Genomic DNA, 20625 nt, shown 5'->3' with positions numbered 1-20625 from the left:
CGACGGTTCTCTTCTATCTCAGCCTGGCGTCTGCCGGCTGTCGTTGATGCACCATGATTGATTAGTCGAAAGTGTGCGAGGCTAGATTACAATTACAGTGATTCAATTATAAAAACCAAGAACTTCACATCGGAAGGTCGTCGTGGTTCACTTGACTTATTTTTTCCAATCGCCTCTTTTCGGTGATTAATCAGTGCTGCCGTCGGCGGAAAGCGTTGTTTCGTTTTATCGAGCAGACGTTAGGTTCAACCCGTCGTCGGCTACAATTCACCTCACGGACGATGTGTTGATTGATCGCGAATCAGTGGATGGAGCTGTGGCAATTTCTTGTTGGTTTTCATCGCAACGTGGTAGAGGTTTTCGTTAAAAAAAAAAAACTCAATGTAATGCGCTCGGATATGCTGGCGTTATGCTTACGCTTATGCTGGTGAAAAATAGTTTACTTTATAGTTTTGTCATGCCGCACAAGATTTCGTGGAGCGTTTAGTATTTTTTCTGTTCGAAAAGGTTTTTCGCTTAAATTGTCGATGCCACTTACACACGGTTTTTGCACGACTTCAGTTGTGTGGATTTGTATAATTTATTTTATACATTTTGTGACAACGAAAAAGCAACATCGTTTTGTGCCTATGTACATAATCAGCTCAAGTTATCAAGTTGTCGAGTTTGTTAAAACATTGAACTGAAAAAATGTTTTTAATTTTCAAAAGTATATTTAAGTCATTCAAAAAAAATCATCAATCTGTGAAGCATATTATGATGTCATCGGTAGTTTTGTACATTGTAGTTTACATTTTTTCTTACTTATCTCTGCGTGGTTTGTTTTCATTTCCTTTTTTGTTTTTTCTGTCCTTTACTCTGAGTTTTAGTTAATTTAGATTGTTTTAGTTTTCATGTTGGTTTTCGTATTCCTCTTTTTGACTCTATTGTAATTTGCTTCTTAGTTTCATCACACTAAATTACATAAACTTAACATTCCAAAAGCACCGTTAGCGAAGCCGTAACATTCCCAACCAAACCGTAACAAAAAAATCTCATTATCAAACGGATTGCGCCCTGGCTCCTCAGATCCCAAGCGCGCGTTCGGGGTCGACCCGTTTAACAGCGACGAAAACACTAGGCGCATTCCACCGCTAAATCTGCTTCGCCGCTATGTTCGTCTCTCTACCGTCGTCGCGCTGTTGACCGTGATTTTTTGTGTTCCCTGTGGCCGATGTCGAAGCATGCGCTATTTTCCTGCGTATGTGTGTGTAAGAAGCAAATGTACAGCAACCACCCTGTCTTCGTCACTTCCTTTCGACTATATCGCGCTTCCTGGGCCTCTCGAATTGGCCATTCATCTTCTCCGCTGGTTGCACGACGAGGGCTAGGGCTGTAGTAGGGCGGGCTACTGGCCAATAGCAATCAACCCCCTCGGCGCGATAGCAGATGACGTTAGGGTGGCTCTGGCAAACCGGTTTGGGCCCGTTGTGTCTCTCTCTCTCTCTCGGGGTGGTAATTGAATTGAGGAGAAGAAATTTGTGGCCAACTCCCCGGTTTCGCCCAGCCAATTTATTTGTACTGTTATACACACCTCTTCGAGCCCGGCTTTGGGCCGTGGCCGGGGCCGACCCCAACGCACGGATGTTGGGGCTACCGGTGCTGGCGGGTTGCGGGTTCGGGGGGACGATGAGTGATCATGGTTCTTATGTTACCCCACATATTCACGATCGCCTTGCACGCGCAACGCGCCGCGCACACGACGATAGTGTACACACTTTGAGATAAAAGTTGTCTGCTGTGGTGTGTGCCGAGTCTTTCGGCAGGTTTTATCTTCTCGGATCGTATCGGAAGATCGTACCGATCGGTCCCTCGTCTTCGTCTGGTCTTGCAAGATTTTGTACATTATTTGCACCGAGCAAATGTTTTTTGTGTACAAAATATGTTGCTTCAGATAGTTTTATTTTAGTCTATTAAGTTTTCTTCTTATTTATTAGTTTTTACGTTGTTATGTCGTTCAACACTTTACATTTTGTTACTTTCTTGTTTCTCCTTTTTGTCTCTTGAGATTATTTGTGTATTGTATACTTTAGTATTTGATACTTTCTTGTTTTGCTTGTGGCTTTACATCTGTTTATTTACTACTTTCAATGATCGGTTGTTTAATTCTCTTTGTTCGTTTTACCTTACTTCTTGAGCTGGTTTGCTGTTATTATGTTTCAAACGCTCTTTATAATACGTAGTAACATTTTTTTAGTTCTTTTAATGTTTTTCAAGAGTAATGTAACAGTAATGTGATCATTTCCACTTTCGAACGTTGTTTTGAATGTGATCTAACCACTAGCATTGGCTGGCTGTAACGGGGTTGATCGCCGCTATGAAGCAATGTGCCAAAGTAAAGACAGCAACCTGTGAGAAGTAACCGAGTTAAAAATTACATGATAACGGCCCCAGCCGGGAGCTGGTTAGTTGGGAGCGCGCCACGCGCAATCAGGTGGTTTCGTAAGGTACGCGGCGTTCCCTTTCATATCGTTTTCCTGTAATCAGCACACTCGGCCAATGGTAACCGGTATGTAAAAAAGGGCGCACAACTATCCAATCAGCTAATGACGTGCGGTCCGCGCGCGCTCGTGTCAGGCTCCTTTCCCAGACGCCCTAGCCGAACGCCGAATTGTGAGTATCACTCACGGGAAAACATGCGAAAGGAGGAGGTCCACCGTGCCAAAGATAACGCTTCGCGCTGTCCGCGGCGGGTCTCTGGTTGGCGGTGAGGGGCATGCTAATGAGTGTCAATCGTGTGTGTAGACGAAGGTCTCTAATCGAATCAGCGTTACGTTGTCTGGTGGGGCGGGAGCTCGACTACGCCCGTTGCTTTCCGTCGAGAGTGTGTTTTGGGTTTCGAGCAGAGAGTTGCGCGTGGTGTCAATGGAGGAAGTAAACAAATTTTTCCGCTTATCATCTTTCGAACGAGGGGAGTTGGCATCTTTTCGTGTTCGGTGACAACACCTTGTCATGTTGTTGTCTTTCGTTTTTTTCGACATTGCGTGGTTGGACCTTGAAAGAGCTGTTGTCCATCGCCCGCCGCCCAGACAGCTGTTGGCCCGATGTCGGCGATGATGGCTCTCGTAGCGCTCGGCTTTTCTCACGGCTTTTCTCAGCCTCCAACGCCGATGTCTGACCCCGTATTATGCGAGCAACACCTCATTATGTCGGTGGTTTCATACACGACGGTGGCGACGACGCCCGACGCTTGACGCGCCCCCTTTGAACAACCTTTTGACAGGCCGTTTGTTCGCCGGCACCCCAAAAGGGTCTATAAAAATGTAAAGGCAATTTGGGCATTCGAACGAGCCGAGCACAGGCGCCTTTCTTTGTGAAGCCCACTTAGTAAATGCGTTAATTTGGATATCAAACGATGGTGGAGCCCCGACGTCTGTATGATTACTCTCATTACGTTGAAGAGGGCACTGAGTATACGTTATAGGAATATTATTCGCCATTTTTTCTCATAACATAATGCATCCAATTGTCATTAATTTTTATAAATACGACATGTTCCGCTCTTAGGTTCTTAAATAAAAAAAGTTTCTTACATATAAAAAATACTATGATTTGTTCAATTTCGATAATCGCCGAGCTCAACATTCACCAAAAGTCCACCCGACGGTGGACTTTGCGATCGTGCTTGCTGATCGCCGCCGATCATGGCGCGCAAAAAATGTTTCCCTGCTGTTGTTTGTGGCATGCGCGCTCGTTGTTGTTTGATTGATTGAAATAACGATTTATCATCTGTAATGCGTAATTTGCTAATATTCATATCCTCTCTCTATCTCCCGCTCTCTCGCTCCATGATTTTATCTTCATCTCGTTTCGCGCGAATTAATCGCGGACGCGATACAAACAAAAACACGCGCGCCCGCCCGGCGTTTATTGGATGGATTCGGCCTTTCTCCCGGCTGGATGGTACTGCTGCTGCTGCTGCTGCTGCTGCTTCTGCTGGCGCCCTCCGTGTCTACTCCTTCTTATGCTCCGGCATGGTATGCTGCGTGGAACGGCACAGACGAACGAGATGCCATACAGAAGAAAACTTTCACAAAGTGGGTCAACAAACATCTGAAAAAGGTAAGACACGTTGCTGCCAATTTTTATGCCTTGTTAATAATATGTGTGACACACGCACACACGTAAATACGTTCGTAAATATACTAGTACACACACACTTACTGTTCACTGTAAGTTCAATTTTCTAACCCTTTACACCCTCCTACAGAACACACATTGCCCTGTCTTTTTGGTGTCTTTACTTCTCTCGTTACTTGCCGAGTTGTTTACTCTCTCTCTTATCGTGTAGTCAGTCGTTTCATTGTCGCTGTGTCTGTAGTAGAAATCACTTTGTTACCCTGCGAACCAATATTGTTCGTTTCAACCTTTCCCATGTTTTATCGAACTTTTTCCATATAGTTTTGCTCGTTTCACAATCAAAATGCGTTTAATATTACTTCACCTCACTTTGTTCACTCTGGTCTTGAAAATGGTTAAACACTTTAGCAGCATGGTCAGACTTTATTTGCCTCTTGTGGAGATTCCTTGAGGGTCCACGTGTCATCTGGAAACAATGAAGTGTGGGGACCACCCGATGATTAATTGATGCGCGCTGCTCTGGCAGATCTGATTGGCGGTAGACAGTGTAACGTCGTCCGCTGTTGGTCCGGATTGACCGAGTGGGTCTTAAGAATCTGGGTCAACCGTTTATACTCACTTCAGCGGAAACCAATCTCGGCAATCTGTGGCAGCGCTCTCTGTGGTGATGGCTTTGCTGTTGATGTGAACAGACATGCCCTGTCTTCGCGCGTAGATTGATCGGCTGGACAGACCTCTCCAGTTCTCGTTTGGTCGCGGGCCGAGTGTCGCGTTAATCAAAGGCCTCAATAGAGATTTATTCCCAGCGGGGAGCGCGAGGTTGCAATGCGTGCCATTGTCTCACTGTTCCTGCGAGAAATACACGGCTAATGATGAAATCGGATGACCGAGGTTCTTTTGGAACAACGAACAAACTCGAATGTTTTTGAATAATTTGTACGATCGAATGTCTAATGCATTGTCGCCCATTTTATTAATAATCTCCATATTTTTGTTGACTTCGGTCGTATTCTGTTCAAGGCGGGAGTACTTTCCTCGATCTCCGACTGTCTTCGGACGATCGGCTTACTGTTGTATTTTTCGCGATGCTGGTCCCGCCGCCATACGTGGGATTCCCGGACGTGAAAGTAACTGTGATATGGCGTTCCGCTGTTGGATTCATTACAGATCGTAACGGCTGTTCGCCATTAGAGAAAGGCGGCATCGATTCATTTAGGCTCACCGCTCACGAAAGAGTGTCCCCTATATCTCGCACATAGTGGGTGTGCCTCGTAAAAGATCCAAATGGTTCCAGCAAAAGCGATCTACAATTTCACTCCAGCATCAGCGCGACACCGGTCGGTCGGCGGCGGGAAGGTTTGTTATTTCGGTTACAGACTTTCGTAGACGCACTGGGGCGATAGCGCGTGGCTAGGCAGCTTTCGAGCGATTTTATTTTTTACTGCAAACCTCGTCCATGTGGCGGCAGTAACGACGCAATGTGCCCTAGATGTGCTGGATTGTGACCAGCGAATGACTCCTGCTCCTTGTGGCGTAGTGGCTACCGTTTGCCGATTAAAGAAACCGACCACCGACCGTGTTTAGAGGCAACCGTGGTCCTTCTACTGCGCTACTGGACGTTCGGTTGTCAGCAGGGTATCTGGCTTGCCCGCAGGCCATATACAATTTTGCGTATCAAACCAAACGCCATCGTGTGAGAAGCAGCAAAAAGCCGATCGACAAACCATTTACTTTCTTGCAGTTCACAGTACGATAGAGATACAGGAACTGATCGGTCCGCAAAGGTGGTTCAATGACACTAAGTAATCGTCGGAATGTTTCATAGTCTTACTCATAGCTCAGAGATCATAGCCAAAAAAAAGGTCCGTTTTGTACCAGATGTTATAGAAGTAATAAATAACCTGCATTTGACCCAAAATGAAGTGTATGAAGTGTTGTTGTGAACACTTGTCCTAGGTCTCCCAAGCTATAACACTGATTTTCAAGAACCATTTCCTCGTTATGGCCAAGTCAAGACATTACCATAGATATGGGTGATCTTGCTACACGATTACATGATTTATTCATCAAACTGATTCTCCATAAAGCTTCGAATGATATCGCTTGAGAGAGTATCCATTAAAGCATACAGCATACTCCTCATCGAGGTTCCTACTCAAGTGTTCAAGAGATTCGGACCATAAACCTAACAAATGCTGAATAATTTAAACGAAAGAGCAGCTCAAGCTCTCGCTAATAGACTGGTTTTATTTATTCGAAACCTTATCCTTCTGTATAGAAACAAAAAATATAATACAAAAGTGTCCCCCACCAGCAGCAATCAGTTACGCTCGTTCGTTCCACTAGAGGTTGTTCTCACCGCCATTAATGTTTCATTTTATAACATTAAAGAAAATGCTCCCGAGTTTAACTCTCATTGCCAAACGCGCGGTGGGGACGCCGTCGTCATTGGGAACGAAGATATGGCAACCACACTTAAACGCCGCCGATTAAACTTGAGAGAGTTGTTGAGCCATTTTTTAACGCCCCGGCAACAGCCAGCCACAAAGTCAAATTATCAATTTGTATGCTAATCAAAGGCCCCGCGCGTAGTCAGCAGCGAATTACTGCACCTCATTCTTCGTTCGTTTCGTCGCCGTTCCGTGCTAGCGTTTGGCGAGTATATCCCACGGTAGCGTCTTCGACCTTGGCGGGGGCGTTTACGGTTTATCTGTCTGTTTTTGGTCGAAAAAAGCGAATGTAATGATTGTGTTTAAAGCCGACAAATGAAACTGCTGTACAAAAATTGAACAACCCTCTGAGCAGCAGCAAAGCGCCCCCACAAAATGCATATTATGGGAATTCATTAGCACCACCGCAGTGAAGGTTCGTGAAGATTCCCATAAAAAAAAGGTGAACCAGGAAAAGTGCCTCTTCTTCGGTCGTGATTTGTCGACTGCGCAGTGACGAAGGCGATGCGTCCCATTTCGCAAAAGACCCTGCAAGGCCCAATAGTGCCTTCGCCGTGCGCCACCCTTAATTGCCAACACCCGCGCATCCCGAGCGGTTCCTCCGAGAGAGTGTGGGTCACATCCCAGGCCGCAGCTCCGGGCACGAGGACCCGTCGTCTCGTCTCGGACGGAAGCCCTCTGCGCTAACTGCTGACACACATTCGCGCATGGACCGGATACTGTGTGGCGCTCGCAATCTAATGGCCGTTAGCCACCCCAAAAAAAAAACGGTCACTTCGAGGGCCGAGAGCACCGATTCGAAGACGCCAAGGCAGGGCCATTGCTGTAGTCGCCGGCCCACCCTCCTCCACTCCAAGTCACGCAGATCGGAGCGCAGAAAACAGCGGCTTCCCTTTCAACCTCTAGTACTTTTGCGCGGTCCAGCGCACATTCCACGATTTCGCGCCCCATCGGATGGGGGCGGTGGGTGGGTTGTAACACCACCACCCCCGGGCGGGAAATTAAAAATGAATGCAGTTTGTTGTTATGCGCTTGCGGCAACGGCGGCGTCTAAGCGTGTGGCGCCGCGACAATACTCCGCTTCGCGCGCCACTCATTAACCGAGAATGTGGCGCTTCGAACATCGAAGGGCCGGAGAGAAGCGCACCCTTTAATGAGGGCGAACGGGGAAGGCCCGTTTGACCCGCCTAGGGCAATGTGTGGGCCAGGCCGGGTAATGGCAGTTTTCGTAATGGCAACATTTGCAGCGATTGGTGGCCCCCTTTTCTTCTTTATTTGCACGCCGAGAGTTTTGGTGGCTTCCTGTGGGCCGGCGATATACTCACACCGGCGATCGAAAGTATTGCGGCGACCGTATGGACCTATTTTACGTATATTTTCGATTGTTTCTGGTCCGATCTCGGCAATAAAAATTTGAATTTAGGTCTTGAGATCGTGAATGGTTGCTGGTTTGTTTGCGTAACATTTGTCTTTCACCGCAGCCCAAAGATAATTGTCCAATGATGTCAAATCACAACTTCTTGGAGGCCAATTCACAACACCATTTCTGCTGATAATCCGATTTTCGAAGATGGGGCGCAAAATATCGATTGTGACTGTCGCTGTATGGCATGTAGCGCCGTCCTGTTGAAACCAAATGTCGTTTTCACCTTCAATATTGCCGAAGAACCAATTAGCCAATAATCCTCGGTAGCGTTCTTGATTTTCGAAGAAAAATGGACCGATGATGCCGCCAGACCAGAATCCATGAGCTTACATGAAATGAGTTTTTCAAATCTCGTACAGTTTGAGTTGAAGACTCACCGCTTTGGAAATAAGTTTTCAATATTCCCCAATTTTCTGCAAGCGTATAGCGTCCTATTTCGTAAGTGGCAAAGTTTTTACTAAATGTTCATAGTTTCTAGAATGAAGTTTGACGTTTTAAAAGACAAATAATCGATAGTTTAAATTCCAAGGACTGGATTCATCAGCCTATGTATCGCGGAGCACGTTGTTTTTAGTATTTCTTTTTAATTGTATTAATTTTTTTAGAACTTTTGTGCTTTTTTACAAGTACCATGAATTACCGTAGAGATCTACATCCCGTACGAGTCTCCCATACAATCGCTCTAGATTTTTCAATTAATCCCCTCTGAATAACACAAAACCAGTACTCGTAGTAGTACCTTTGTACCAGTACCTTTGCCGAATACTTTCAACTGCCGGTGTGTACCATGCTGTGGAATGCGCCCTTCTTTTTGATTTTTTTCCCTTCCCATACACATCCCCTACTGTGGGTTTTATTCCTTCTGAGACGAGTGCTTCTGAGTCACTCTGAGCCAGAGTGCATTCCGTTTCACTTTTATTTCGTGTGAGGTGTGTACGGTAGAAAACAAGTACCAATCAAGAAGAGGAGGCCCACGAATGCGCCCGCTCCGGGATGCAGACCCGTAAGGTATGCCCTTATCTCCAATGCTCTGCCCTATATGGACTTGTCCATAGCGACTCGAGCAACAGCAGCAGCAGCAGGAGCAACAGGAGTCGCCGCGGGTTGAGTTGGCCCCGGCTTGGCGGCTCTGGACGTACGGTGAGGAGGGTCTCTTAATCCCTCGCGTGTGGAGGCTCTTTATCCTTTTCCGCTTTTTTGCTGAAGTTGAAGAAGATATTTGCATACAATGGCTCTCTCGGGTGTCTGGTGGCTGGGTCCCGGTTTTGTTTGTAGTTTTTGGGCATAAACTGATCGCCACCACCGATGACGATCGGACTTTCGAAACAATGATGTTACGGATCACCGCCCATGGTCGAATTGCAATTATTGTTGGGTTTTGCGCGGCGTGGACCCTGTCGAGAGTTTCTCACGCCAATTTTTGAGGACCGCTTCGTTTCATTTACTGACCGGTCCACAAGCTGTTTGGTAGTAGTTCAATTCTACCTAGCGTCGATCGCCAAACGAGTTGGGTAAATGCCCACTTCCACCGAGTCTAGTTAACGTTTGGTTTATGCGAACTTCTCATCCTCCGCATTCGGTGGGTCGGTACAGTCAGTCAAATGGAAATGTTCGTAACAAACCGGAACCGTCGGCAAAATATGCATCGCTTTTTCCCATCTTGAGCAGCGAACACCAGACCAATTTATGCAGCGTCTCCCCTAGTCTAGTTGGTGGGCCGTGCCGGCCCCATCGGTGTGATCTATGCGCCCCCATTCCCGAAAGCAACACACGAACGCCCTTTGGGTACGCGGCCAATTTCACTTTTCTTTTCTACACGGGAATTGCAGTTCGACTAGAGCTAATCATAGAGGAACTCAGGTCTGCGCTCTGGCTCTCCTCACACCATGCGCGAAGACCGGGGCGCAACGGTCGGTCTGCGCACGGTACCCGTGTGATCTTGACCACCACCGCCGCCGGGGTCTGCAATTACCATCACCACCTAGCGCGGAGAGCGGGAAACTATCGAATCGAATTGGAATTAGGAAATTCCCGGTTAAGGGAGACGCACCAACAGTGTCCGTGTGCCGTGGCAACAAACACCGGAGGCGACGCCGGGACTGTCAAAACAAAGAGAGGCACTTCCGGACCGACGTGCCCCTTTTGATTAGACTGTTCTCCAGGGGTCTTATTGGAAAGCGTGTTCGTGAAGTCGTGAATTATGCACTCTCTCTCCCGATCGACCGACTCGACTAACAAAAAGTCCCTGTTTATCTCCTGGAACTGGTGAAGGTGTGCCACAGTGCTACGGGACCGCCACTTGTTCAGCAAGCCGGGCAAAACCTGTGGCGAACGAGGACTAACATGTTATCCCACAGTATCGCTCCCGCTAAATACCATCTGGTGGCACTAACGACTGCGTCACGAAGACTGTGGCTTCGCGAGACGAGATGATGCACTGGCGCGTTTGATTTGGAAGACCTAATTGTGCCAGAGAATCCCCGTTAGATAATATGCAATCCCCGAATGTGGGAAGCAATTGCAGCAAGCAAGTCCGGTGTTCCCTCGATTGATGAGAATTGATCGACCTCCAACAAGAAAACCAATTTTGGCGGTAGAGACACACTAGGAGCTGTTTATTAATCCAATGACCTAGTCCTTCGTATTGGGAAATAGAAAACGAAACACACACGAAGAACCCGGGGGGTTCGAACCCGCGATAGGTTGACTGCTGGCTGGCTTGTGGAACAGTAACGAACGCTGTTGCCAGCTCGGTCATCGCTGCTTCGCCTTTACAGTCAGCAACAGCCGTATGTGAACCTTCGAAATCGTGCACCATTATTATCGTTGATTAAATGACAATATTTCAATTAATGGACGGGCTCTCTGGGGCCACTCGTTCAACTTGCAACAAAACCAAACTCGCCGCAGCAGACCTCCGGCAATCAATTTCTCAATGCACACAAAAACTGACACACATCGCGTTTGCGCCGTTTATTGTCGTTGTTTGACGTGCGCGCTTGTGAGTCCAGGAGTGAAGATGTTTGCTTGTTTTTCTCATTTATCGCGCCTGGCATACAGCTACCGTGCGCTCCGGCGCAATTAGTGGTCCGAAGTTTGAGTTATTGGTCGTAAATTGTCGGGAGTTTTATGATCCTCCTTCGATCGCGCGCTCTATGACCTTCACGCCGCGGTAGTGCAGGGTGCAGCAGCCGCGTGTTTGCAGTTCGATTAAAAAAAACACCATGTCGGTGTTGTATGCAAACCGCAGCATCCACTCCTTTTGGAGGACACATCGTCCAGTGGCAACGCCTGGGATATATTACTAGGTTGTTCAATAAGTTTCTAGCTTCGATCAGATCATTTTTATGGTTTGAAATACTCTTCGTTATTCAGTATGGTCTCCCTGAACAGTTGGAGTCTCGTTGGAACATGTGCATTGACTTGTTCCAACGAGACTCCAATTTATGAATTTCATCCCCAAAGTGAGAATCTGGAAGGGCTGTACAGTACGCTTCCGCAGCTGTTATAACTTGATACTACTTGCACGGTACTTAATTTTGTTCGTTGTTAAAAAGACTCACAGTCGACTTACGTCTATACTAAATGGTTTGTGATCAAAGAATGAATTGACAGACTGAAATGAATTTTCGCATACGTTCATAAGAAGAGTGTACCAACATAACAAAATAATTTAGCTTAGCAGCAGCGCCTTCCGTTATCGAAGCTTGAAACTTATTGAACAACCTAGTAAACTAAGCTAGAAGCTTGGTTACCAAGGGAACATAAACAATTGACTATCTGATGACACCGGATTGTAGTGCAGAGCAATCGCCGGAGACGATCGTGAAAGTTTCCAAAGTATACTTGGTTTGATTGCTCCTCGGAGACCACCTCGCGCAGGCACGTGCCAAGTGCCCTTTTCACCAATCAGTGCTGGCACCGAGTCTCGTGGCCATCTCGAGTCATTCTCTCCGGCCAAAAAAATGTATGTGTCTCACATTCCACTAGCTTCAACTGGCTGGCCAGAGACGCATCTCTCGCTCTTCGCCCTCGAAGTAGTACTGCTGCAGTCGTCTGCTGGCAAGGTGTGCATAGTTTCGATCCCGCCGCCTCCAAAGGGCAATCGAAGGCGGACTCTCGACCAAAACCGGCTGTGGTCGCGCGCGTCTATGTAGGAACGAGATTGTCTTGCATCGGCGTCTGGCGTCTTGGCTGTGGAGGGGTTCGCTAGATTGTATCAGTCCGCGAAATACGGTGCCGTCATTGTGTGCCGGCGATCAAGGGCTACATTTTTGTGCCCTGGGAACACGCCTTCAGCGTGGAGGAGGAAGTACTGCTGCAGGTTGAGGCGGCATATCATATGGAATTTCAGAGAAGCATTTCTCCTGATGAGAGCAGCGTGACATGTGTGAGATAGATGTCTTCGGGGTTATTGACGTTTTTTGATGAAAGTTTCATTGTTGGTTAATTGTCGGTTGGTTCACCAAAAAGTACAGGAAGATTATCTTCATAAAGCTGAAAGTTAAAGCGCCATCCGTTCGAATCGCTGCGGATTGCTTCGCGCGAGACCTCGAGAGAACGAACGAACCTCAGACATTTTATTTGATGATGCCCAGAAAAAAGACTTAGTTCAAATTGCTAGTAGGCCTCAGCACCTCAGATGATATTGTAGAGAGGTGCTGGAAGACGGCGATGCTATCAGCTGTGCACAATTATTGTATAATTGATTCTTATTGTTCGAATTATAATTTGAATTTACCAGAGCAGAGCGGCGCACTCTGTCGCGCATAGCGGTCACAACCATCTTCGGCTAAGGCGATCTCATCCGATCGGCGTCTGCTCCAGTTTGCTGTGCTCGACATGCTCGTTTACAATTCAAATGCAAATAGGTCACCACCAACCAAAACCAGAGCCTGGCGCGAGAGCCGATGGCGATCAATTTGTTCGACACGACTCCTTAAAAGGACGCTGAGGGGCGGCCCAATCGGGAGGAGCCACACGCGCCATGCCACGTCACGCCACACGTACTACCGTTCAGCACTCGGAGCCGGAGCCAAACCCTTTAGGGGCCGTGTTACCGGAACGAGAAAATGATTTTAATTAAATCAGTGCACATCAGCCCAAGCGGGTGGTTTTCGTTTCGTTTTTCTGTTTACTGTGTCTCTGGTGTGCTGAGTGGTAAGAACACGTGTTATTGATTCGCCCCCCTGTATCGACAACCCTCCCTCCGCACATCGTTGTCTTGGGTCACGGGTACAACAATAATCTCCTTACTCGCGCTATCGCCGTCTCGTGTTCTTGGGTTTGCGGAAAACCCGGAGGAAGTCTGAAGGTGCCTGAGAGAAACGGGCTACGCGAAGTGGAAGTAACCGATACACGATGGCGACGTTTTTCTCGCCGCACTGTCGCCAGCGGTCGCGTGACAAACTCCTGCGCCCTCTTCCTCTAACCGCAATCGAAGATATTGTTGTGCAGTCAGTTGACAAAGATGTGCCGCGACGTACGGTAATAATTCTCACTGTATCGTCTGTTGAGGAAGAAATTGTCGACCGACGTAGGGTTTGGTAGGTTTGATTCCGAGATTTACAATCCGAAACATTGGGTTAACCTATAAGTTCGCTGTGTGCGTTGAACGTTGAACTTGAGCTGGACCTGACAGGAATTTGTAAACTCTTGTATCAATCATCCCTAAATACATCAAAACTATCATTTACACATCTTATTTAATGTTTTTGGTTGATTTTTGATTGACCAATGTAAATTTTTCATCCTCGTTTTTCCTAAAATATTTTTTGTTCGGAAACTGAACTTCTTTTCATCATCCACTGTATAGTAAGTGATTTCTTAAATAGTAACACGTTCAACTGTGTTTTCGAACCAACAAACAATATTTTTTCTTATTCCTTAAAGAAAAGTTCTGCAAGTTTTTGAATTCACCTATCATTAGAAGCAATGTTCGGGAGTTGAAATAGAAGACTTCCGTAATTCAGCCACCCCGTTGTGGTGTGTGGTAATTGGAGAGCTCATAAATCGAGACTGATTTTAAACCGGCGTTCCGCAAATGGCGCCGATCTTAATAGCATGAATAATGGCCCTCAGCGCGCAGTTCTTGTCGTCTCGAAAGAGGTTCTTGTCTTGTCCGCCAGGAGTGGTGCAAAAATTTACATACTGGAACTGCAAAAACTATAAAATTTTGAGGCCACCGATACATTGCGACACAGGCAGCGCAGCAACATGCGCACGCACGTTCCGTTTAACTAACGCGCGCAGCCACAACAATTAATATCCATTGGACTGGGGGACAGCCATTAATAAAGTCAACTTCCTCCGAGATGACTCCGGGTTGCACGAGAGTGCACCCGATGCATCCGATTCGGACCGGCGTCTTTTGGGAAAAATGGGACGTTTTTTTTGCTGTGGAGATCAATTTGGAATCGATCGCTGCTGCACTTTGGTATCGTCAATTAATGTAGAGCTCTGATGATGCTTCATTGCTGCGCCAGCCGTTGCTTCACGCGTTCCCGGGAGCAGCGCGGATAAATGGGCTCCCTTTTTCGAGTGCTGCCAGTCCGGTCGTTAAAGAGTGATGTTAGGAGAGAGACAGTTGATTAATTTATCCCTTGATTGGTGGCAACGATTATGCCCAGGTTCGCGTTAGTGCTTGCTTGCTGTATGACGGTTCACATTCGTAATTGGTTTTGACAGCTGATCAACGCGCTCCTCAAATGGGTTAATTTCCTTGTTTGGTTCCGGGCAGCACGTTCCGCGGACTTTGAGAAGAAATTGCACCAAACTGCAACACTTGTTTCTGCGAGGCCGTACTCCGTGTATTACAATTTTTCACATTGAATTCACCATGTTTACGTGAACTATTTGCGACACTTTAGCTTCCAGGAACTAGCAAAAAGTGGAAAAAAACATCCAAGAACAGTGCAGTGCGTTGGTTTTTTATCATGCGTTCAAAACAGTACCTTGAGGCATCGTCCCTCGTACGTAAATAGCCAACACTCTAAAACAAATGAACAATTGCAAAAACCCAGGAAACTGCAACGAATAAATGTCGAATATAATGTTGCTGCTGCTGCTGATCGCGCTGCTTGTTGTGTTGTCCAACACATGTTTTCATTTAAACACGTCTCCGGGAAAACGTCTTCTGTTTTTGCCAACAAAAATGCGCCCGCAAGTCTCGAAACGCACCGCAGCAGCAGCGTATAAACATCTTTCTTCTTCGATCGGTTTCTTCGTCGGTCTCCGTCTTCGACTGGTGGCCGGTAAGGTTTCGAAATGAACCACAATTCGTCACAGCGCGGCAACAGAATTGCAGATCATTGCAGATGCGGCTGGCTGGCTGGCTGGCTGCCTGCCTGCCTGCCTTCACTACAACTCGTAGCAGCACCCCATATGGAGTTGGCCTTTTGCCGTTTTTTTTTATTTTGCGAGCGACGCGAAATAGTTTATGCAAAGCGCGTTTCCGCCGCCAGGCCGCTAGACATTGTTGTTTCGGGGCGTTTGTGAAGGAGAAGCCCAAAGGGGTTCGGTTCGGTTCGGTTTGAGGCTGCCGCCTTCGTGTGATCTTCCTGCTCCTTCTTTGAGCGGAGCAGAATTACACACAGTTCCAGAGCGCGCCCAGCATTGCTAGTTTGCTGTCGGAGAGTGTTCATCTTTCGGTGCGTTGACCTGGCGCAACGAAACATAGACCATATGCTGACGACAGTGTGTTTCTCCTCTTGCGCACACTATCTTTCCCTGGCTCTCTGCGGGAAGGATCATTTTCTTCGAAGCAGACTTCGTTTCGGCGGTGCTTTCGATGTGCGTGCGTGACGATGATGGATACTGCAGTGGGTCGCCGTGTGGCCGCCGTCTGTTGCACTTTGGTGCCTTCACTAATCAACGACGCGGGGTGCAAAAAACGAAGAAGATGAGTCGCGTGTTCTAGCGTCGTCGTCGACGTTGGTTTGTATTACACAGACGCTTGGTGCGTCAAGGAAGTGAAATCTATTTCTAGGGCTCTCTCGATGGACGATGGAAAGATGAGTGAAAGGTTAGCCAAAGCGTGCACTGTGTTTGGGTTGATCTTGTGGTGCGACATTTATGATCACGGACTGCAAAAGACAGTGCAAAAGACGGGCAGAGAGGTGTACAGTTCGGGCAGTGGATGGCAGCTAAACGGCTCACGGTGAACAGATAAGACAGCAGGGGGCATGGTTGAGTGAATGAATGAAATGCTAATGACCACCGTTGTGATCATGTACAGTCATCAACCAAAAGTGTGCTGTTAAACCGGCTAATCGAAGCAATTTGTAAAAATAACTCTTAACAGATAATGTAACGCGATGAGCTTGTTCTTGATGATTAAATTAACCACAATACATCTACAGCATAACAGATAATGACACAGATAATGCATACAGACGTTTTATTTATTTATAAAAAGTTTAATTAAAAAGTTCATTTTGAAAATCATATCTTAAATCATTTTAAGGGCATTTATTGAAGTGTGCATACACGAACAAATCTTTCGAACTCGTACCACACAGATTGGCCGTAGGAATCATCATCCAATCATTTCGGCGGATTGATATTTCTTAAAACAGTAATCATAGTTCCAACCTTCAGCCTCAAAATATGGTGAAAACCGTCTTGGTAAATCAAGCGAATTAAGAAATTCTGTTGAATAATTTACTGCTTTATCCTGATTTACCACAGTATCTTTTGTTGCTTATACTATTCTTGTTAAGATTGGAAACATTTTATCAGGCAGTTTCAGGATTAGGATTATCCTCGGATTAGTGGTTTTTTGTTTTTCGAAAGCCAAATGTCCATAATAACGAACGTTGGCCACTCTTCTTAAAGGAATTGGGTAGCAAAGACTTTCCAACTGATCGCTGGGATTATAAAAAAAAAGGCAGGTTCGTTAACGATGGCTTGCGACAGTCCATTACTACCTCCCGATTGCTGCCTGACTAAGCTTATCATTTTTGCTGCGCTTTTTCTTCTTCTCCGGATTTGCAGTAGCACCAATCGCAAATCAATCGGATGATGAAAATAATGAATCATTCACGCCCCGGCTTCTGGCGGTCGTTTGGCGATTGATTTAATCGATTACTACACGCACAACTCGAGATAATTGCCTCACGCACAGTATGATAACTTTTGAGCTAAGGCAACTGCCTTTCAACGATCGGCAAACGTTCGCCAAATGAAAAGGGGGAACATACTCACCGGGAGAGAACCGTAAGTGTGCGATTGGGGTTTAATTCGTTTCCTTTGGAAACATTCGGACAACACAGCTGTTGTACTGTTCTCCTGTTAGATGCCTGATGATTTGAGCGGAAGGGTGACCGAATTCAATTTCAATACCGGCGGAGGTCGCAAATTGAAAGGTTTGAAGCTGCTGAGTCTAACGGCGGCTGTGCTGTTGTCATTGGGTTTCCAATTGATTCCAATTTTCTACGCGCAGGGCTATTTGGCTGAATTCGCCTTCATAAAAGGAGTGAGAAAACGACAGAGTTTTTCACCGAAAAATGGCGGCTAATCTCATGCTCCACAGGCTAATCTCATGCTGATCGCAGAAACTCACCCATGGCCACCCGTGATCTGTGTTGCTTTTTGGTGCTGCCGTCACGGAAGTTAGTACTTTTGGTGAAAGTTCAATCAAATAGTGTGTTTTGCCCCGATTCGAGGGTTGAAATCTTATTCGAAAAGCAGTCAATGTTTGGATCGATGACGTGTGCACAACTTAAGGGTCCTTCTCTGTAATACTTTTCATCAATAAAACCGTGACATGGCAATGCCACAATGTTTCTTATCGACGTTTCTCTTGTGGCGGCTTCGGCAAAGTAACGCGATATCTTATCGCGAACGTGGGCGTTTTTTTTTCATTCATCTAGAAACCATAAGACCTTGCTTGGCAAATGGTTCGACATTGGAGACGGAGTTTTAAGCCACCAAACATGAATAACGCATTTTTGAGTAATCGAAAAATAGTCGAGTTTTTTCCATTTTTCCTTTTGTTTTCATTTTCACAACTCCTAAAATTTGTTCGTGATTTTCTCATTGCTTATTTTCATTTATGTTTCAACCGGGGTGAGCAACAATAATGTTTTAAATATTATAAAATAAGTGATTTTTTTTGTTAATTTATTCAGTACTGTGTTGCTTTTCATTTGATTGTATGAAATTTCAAATTTTTTGCCTCTGTCAGTTATTCAAAAATTCACACAAGTTCTGCTCGTAAGTAAAACAATCAATTCGTATTCCTGTTATGCACCTCAAATAGTCGCCGTTTTCTTGTGATTCGCTCCTCTTTTCACTTCCTAATGTTGATGTTCTCTTTCTCTCCCGTCTTTCTCTCGTTCCGATTTATTCGCCAAAAAAGCATTGGAAATATTCAAAGGTATGCTAGAACCGCTTTCTCATGGCTAATAAAATTGGTTGTTTTTAGTAGTTGTTGAATGTACTTGCCTTATACTGCTTGTTTTATGTTACAATTACAACCTGCGATCGACTGCGATCGTTGAGCAGTCGCTCGATGGTATTATTTCGAATACGTTGGTTCGTTTTCGAATGTTCGTATTTTTACTTTCGCTGAAGTAGCTCAGTTGTTATAAACTCTTGTATTCGATTATTTTGTTGTTTCAGTTTCATTGCTTCGTTTGAACAAAGTTTCGCAAGGTTTTGATTTTTCTTTTGCCCTTTTGATTATTGTCGTTTGCTGTTGCGCTTGTTGTTGTATTGGTAAAACTATGCGCTCTAATCGGCTGTATTGATTCGACCCTTGCGTCTTTTTTTCTCTCTATTTTGCTCAACTTCATTACAGACCTACACCCACTTACATGTTTGTGTAACCATCAACGGAACACCCTGTTGTCCGCCAGCTGTAAGTCGTATTGGGGGCCGTGTTGGACCTCTAGTGGTCCGTGTTGTGGTGTTTTGAAATTTTTTGTGTCATTTTTCGTTGGTTTGTTGTTTCTAAATTTCGATTTGCTTTCATCGATTATTTAGTATCGTTTCGCCACTTTTTTCGATAACAATGATTTAAATTATCGCGTTGCGTGCAGTTTTTTGTGTGCCCCTCCAAAACCATGCCTATGCCCATAGTTTGTCTACCGCAATACGCCAAGAGTCTTTATTTACGCAGATTGATACGCCTTGGCTATAATTGTCGCTCAAGCTTCGCGTATAAGCATCGAATGCATGTGCTCCAGCCAAGGTCAAACAGAAGTTTAAAAAACGATATCCTCCGCCTTTATCGCTTATACTAAATCTGCGTTACTTAACCGAAGCGTTCTTATCGTAATAAAATCGCTCGGTGGTTTTAAGATACATGTGCTCACGTTTTCAGAGTGTTGCGTATCGATAAACGTCGGTTTTATCGTCATGTATTCCGTCGCTAATCCTCACACTTTTACCCTCGGTTCACATTCACATTTGATACATACTTTTCAGTTGCTGTGCTGCATGTGCGCGTCGGCCTCATAGTGTTTACATCGTTCCTAACATTTGTTTTACCCTCCGCAGGCCTCCCGCCGTGTCGATGACCTGTTTGAAGATCTGCGCGATGGACACAATCTTCTCTCTCTCTTGGAAGTATTATCTGGCGAACATCTTGTAAGTTCCGGCTCTCTAGCCTTTTTTCTACAATGCGCAAAAGTCTGTCGAACTAGACTGTGACTCTAACTTTGTTTTTTTTTTCAGCCAAGGGAGAAAGGAAAAATGCGCTTCCATATGCTGCAGAACGCGCAGATGGCGCTGGACTTTCTGCGGTACAAAAAAATCAAATTAGTCAACATCCGGGCGGAGGACATTGTCGACGGCAACCCGAAGCTGACGCTCGGCCTGATATGGACCATCATTCTGCACTTCCAGGTACGTCCGGCTTCACAACAATAAATGACGCTTTTTTGTCCTCCAAGTAGAACGTTCAATGTGTTTCGATTAACTTTTGAATTGAATCTTCGAAACGATGAACCCTTTTGTAGTGGTTTTTTTACACAACTTCCTCCGCTATCTAGTCGCAATTTTGGCCATTTTAAAACTTTCCAATATTTGCCATGCCGAAAACGAGGCAGCCAAAAAGATGGTAAATGTTTCTTAAGCACACGTAGTAGAATCGATCGATCTTTTTTGATAAAGTTTGTTTCAAAATTCATTACGTTCAATTACACCAGTACGTAGGAGTTTCAAGCATTAAATACTAACTCTGCATTTCGTATCCCTTTTTCCCGAACTCACGGAACTATTCTCTCGCAACACACACTGCATCTGTCCTCAACTACTGACACAACTTTAACTTCACCCATTGTTGTGCATGCTTCTTCAATAATATTTCCCCCTTCAAATGCGCACCGATCTTATGATATCGTCTCGTTAACACAAACGTTTATACGAGCAATCAAAATAACACCAAAAACAATTGGCGGAGGTTCAATCGCGTGTCCCGCAAAAATACATGTTTATCAAACATCTCAATAACAACCTCTCTTGGGTGTGTGTGTGTGTGTAGTGGAGTAGACGGGTAAGTCCTCAGCCCAGCACTCACTGCTAGGATTTTTAAAAGCCTTCTCATTTTGCTGTGCGCTTGCCACCCTGTGTTAGATGTTCCATCATTTACATAGGTTCCCTCTCCCACATTTTGATTCGGTTTCG

At 45.7% G+C, this 20625-nt stretch overlaps 1 protein-coding gene across 1 annotated transcript in view; it reads left to right on the top strand.

The window, feature by feature from the left end:
- LOC128278708 (microtubule-actin cross-linking factor 1) overlaps nucleotides 1-20625 on the top strand; it is a 96433-nt gene that overhangs the window by 2648 nt on the left and 73160 nt on the right. Inside the window, exons 2-4 of the mRNA XM_053017437.1 lie at nucleotides 4040-4101; nucleotides 19498-19587; nucleotides 19675-19845. Coding sequence (XP_052873397.1) covers nucleotides 4040-4101; nucleotides 19498-19587; nucleotides 19675-19845 — 323 coding nt within the window. The remainder of the gene's footprint in view (nucleotides 1-4039; nucleotides 4102-19497; nucleotides 19588-19674; nucleotides 19846-20625) is intronic.

This window comes from Anopheles cruzii, chromosome 2 (assembly GCF_943734635.1).
Source record: "Anopheles cruzii chromosome 2, idAnoCruzAS_RS32_06, whole genome shotgun sequence".
Taxonomy (NCBI): Eukaryota; Metazoa; Arthropoda; class Insecta; order Diptera; family Culicidae; genus Anopheles; species Anopheles cruzii.
Note: the sequence above shows the minus strand (reverse complement) of the source record. Positions and strands in the feature narration are given on the sequence as shown.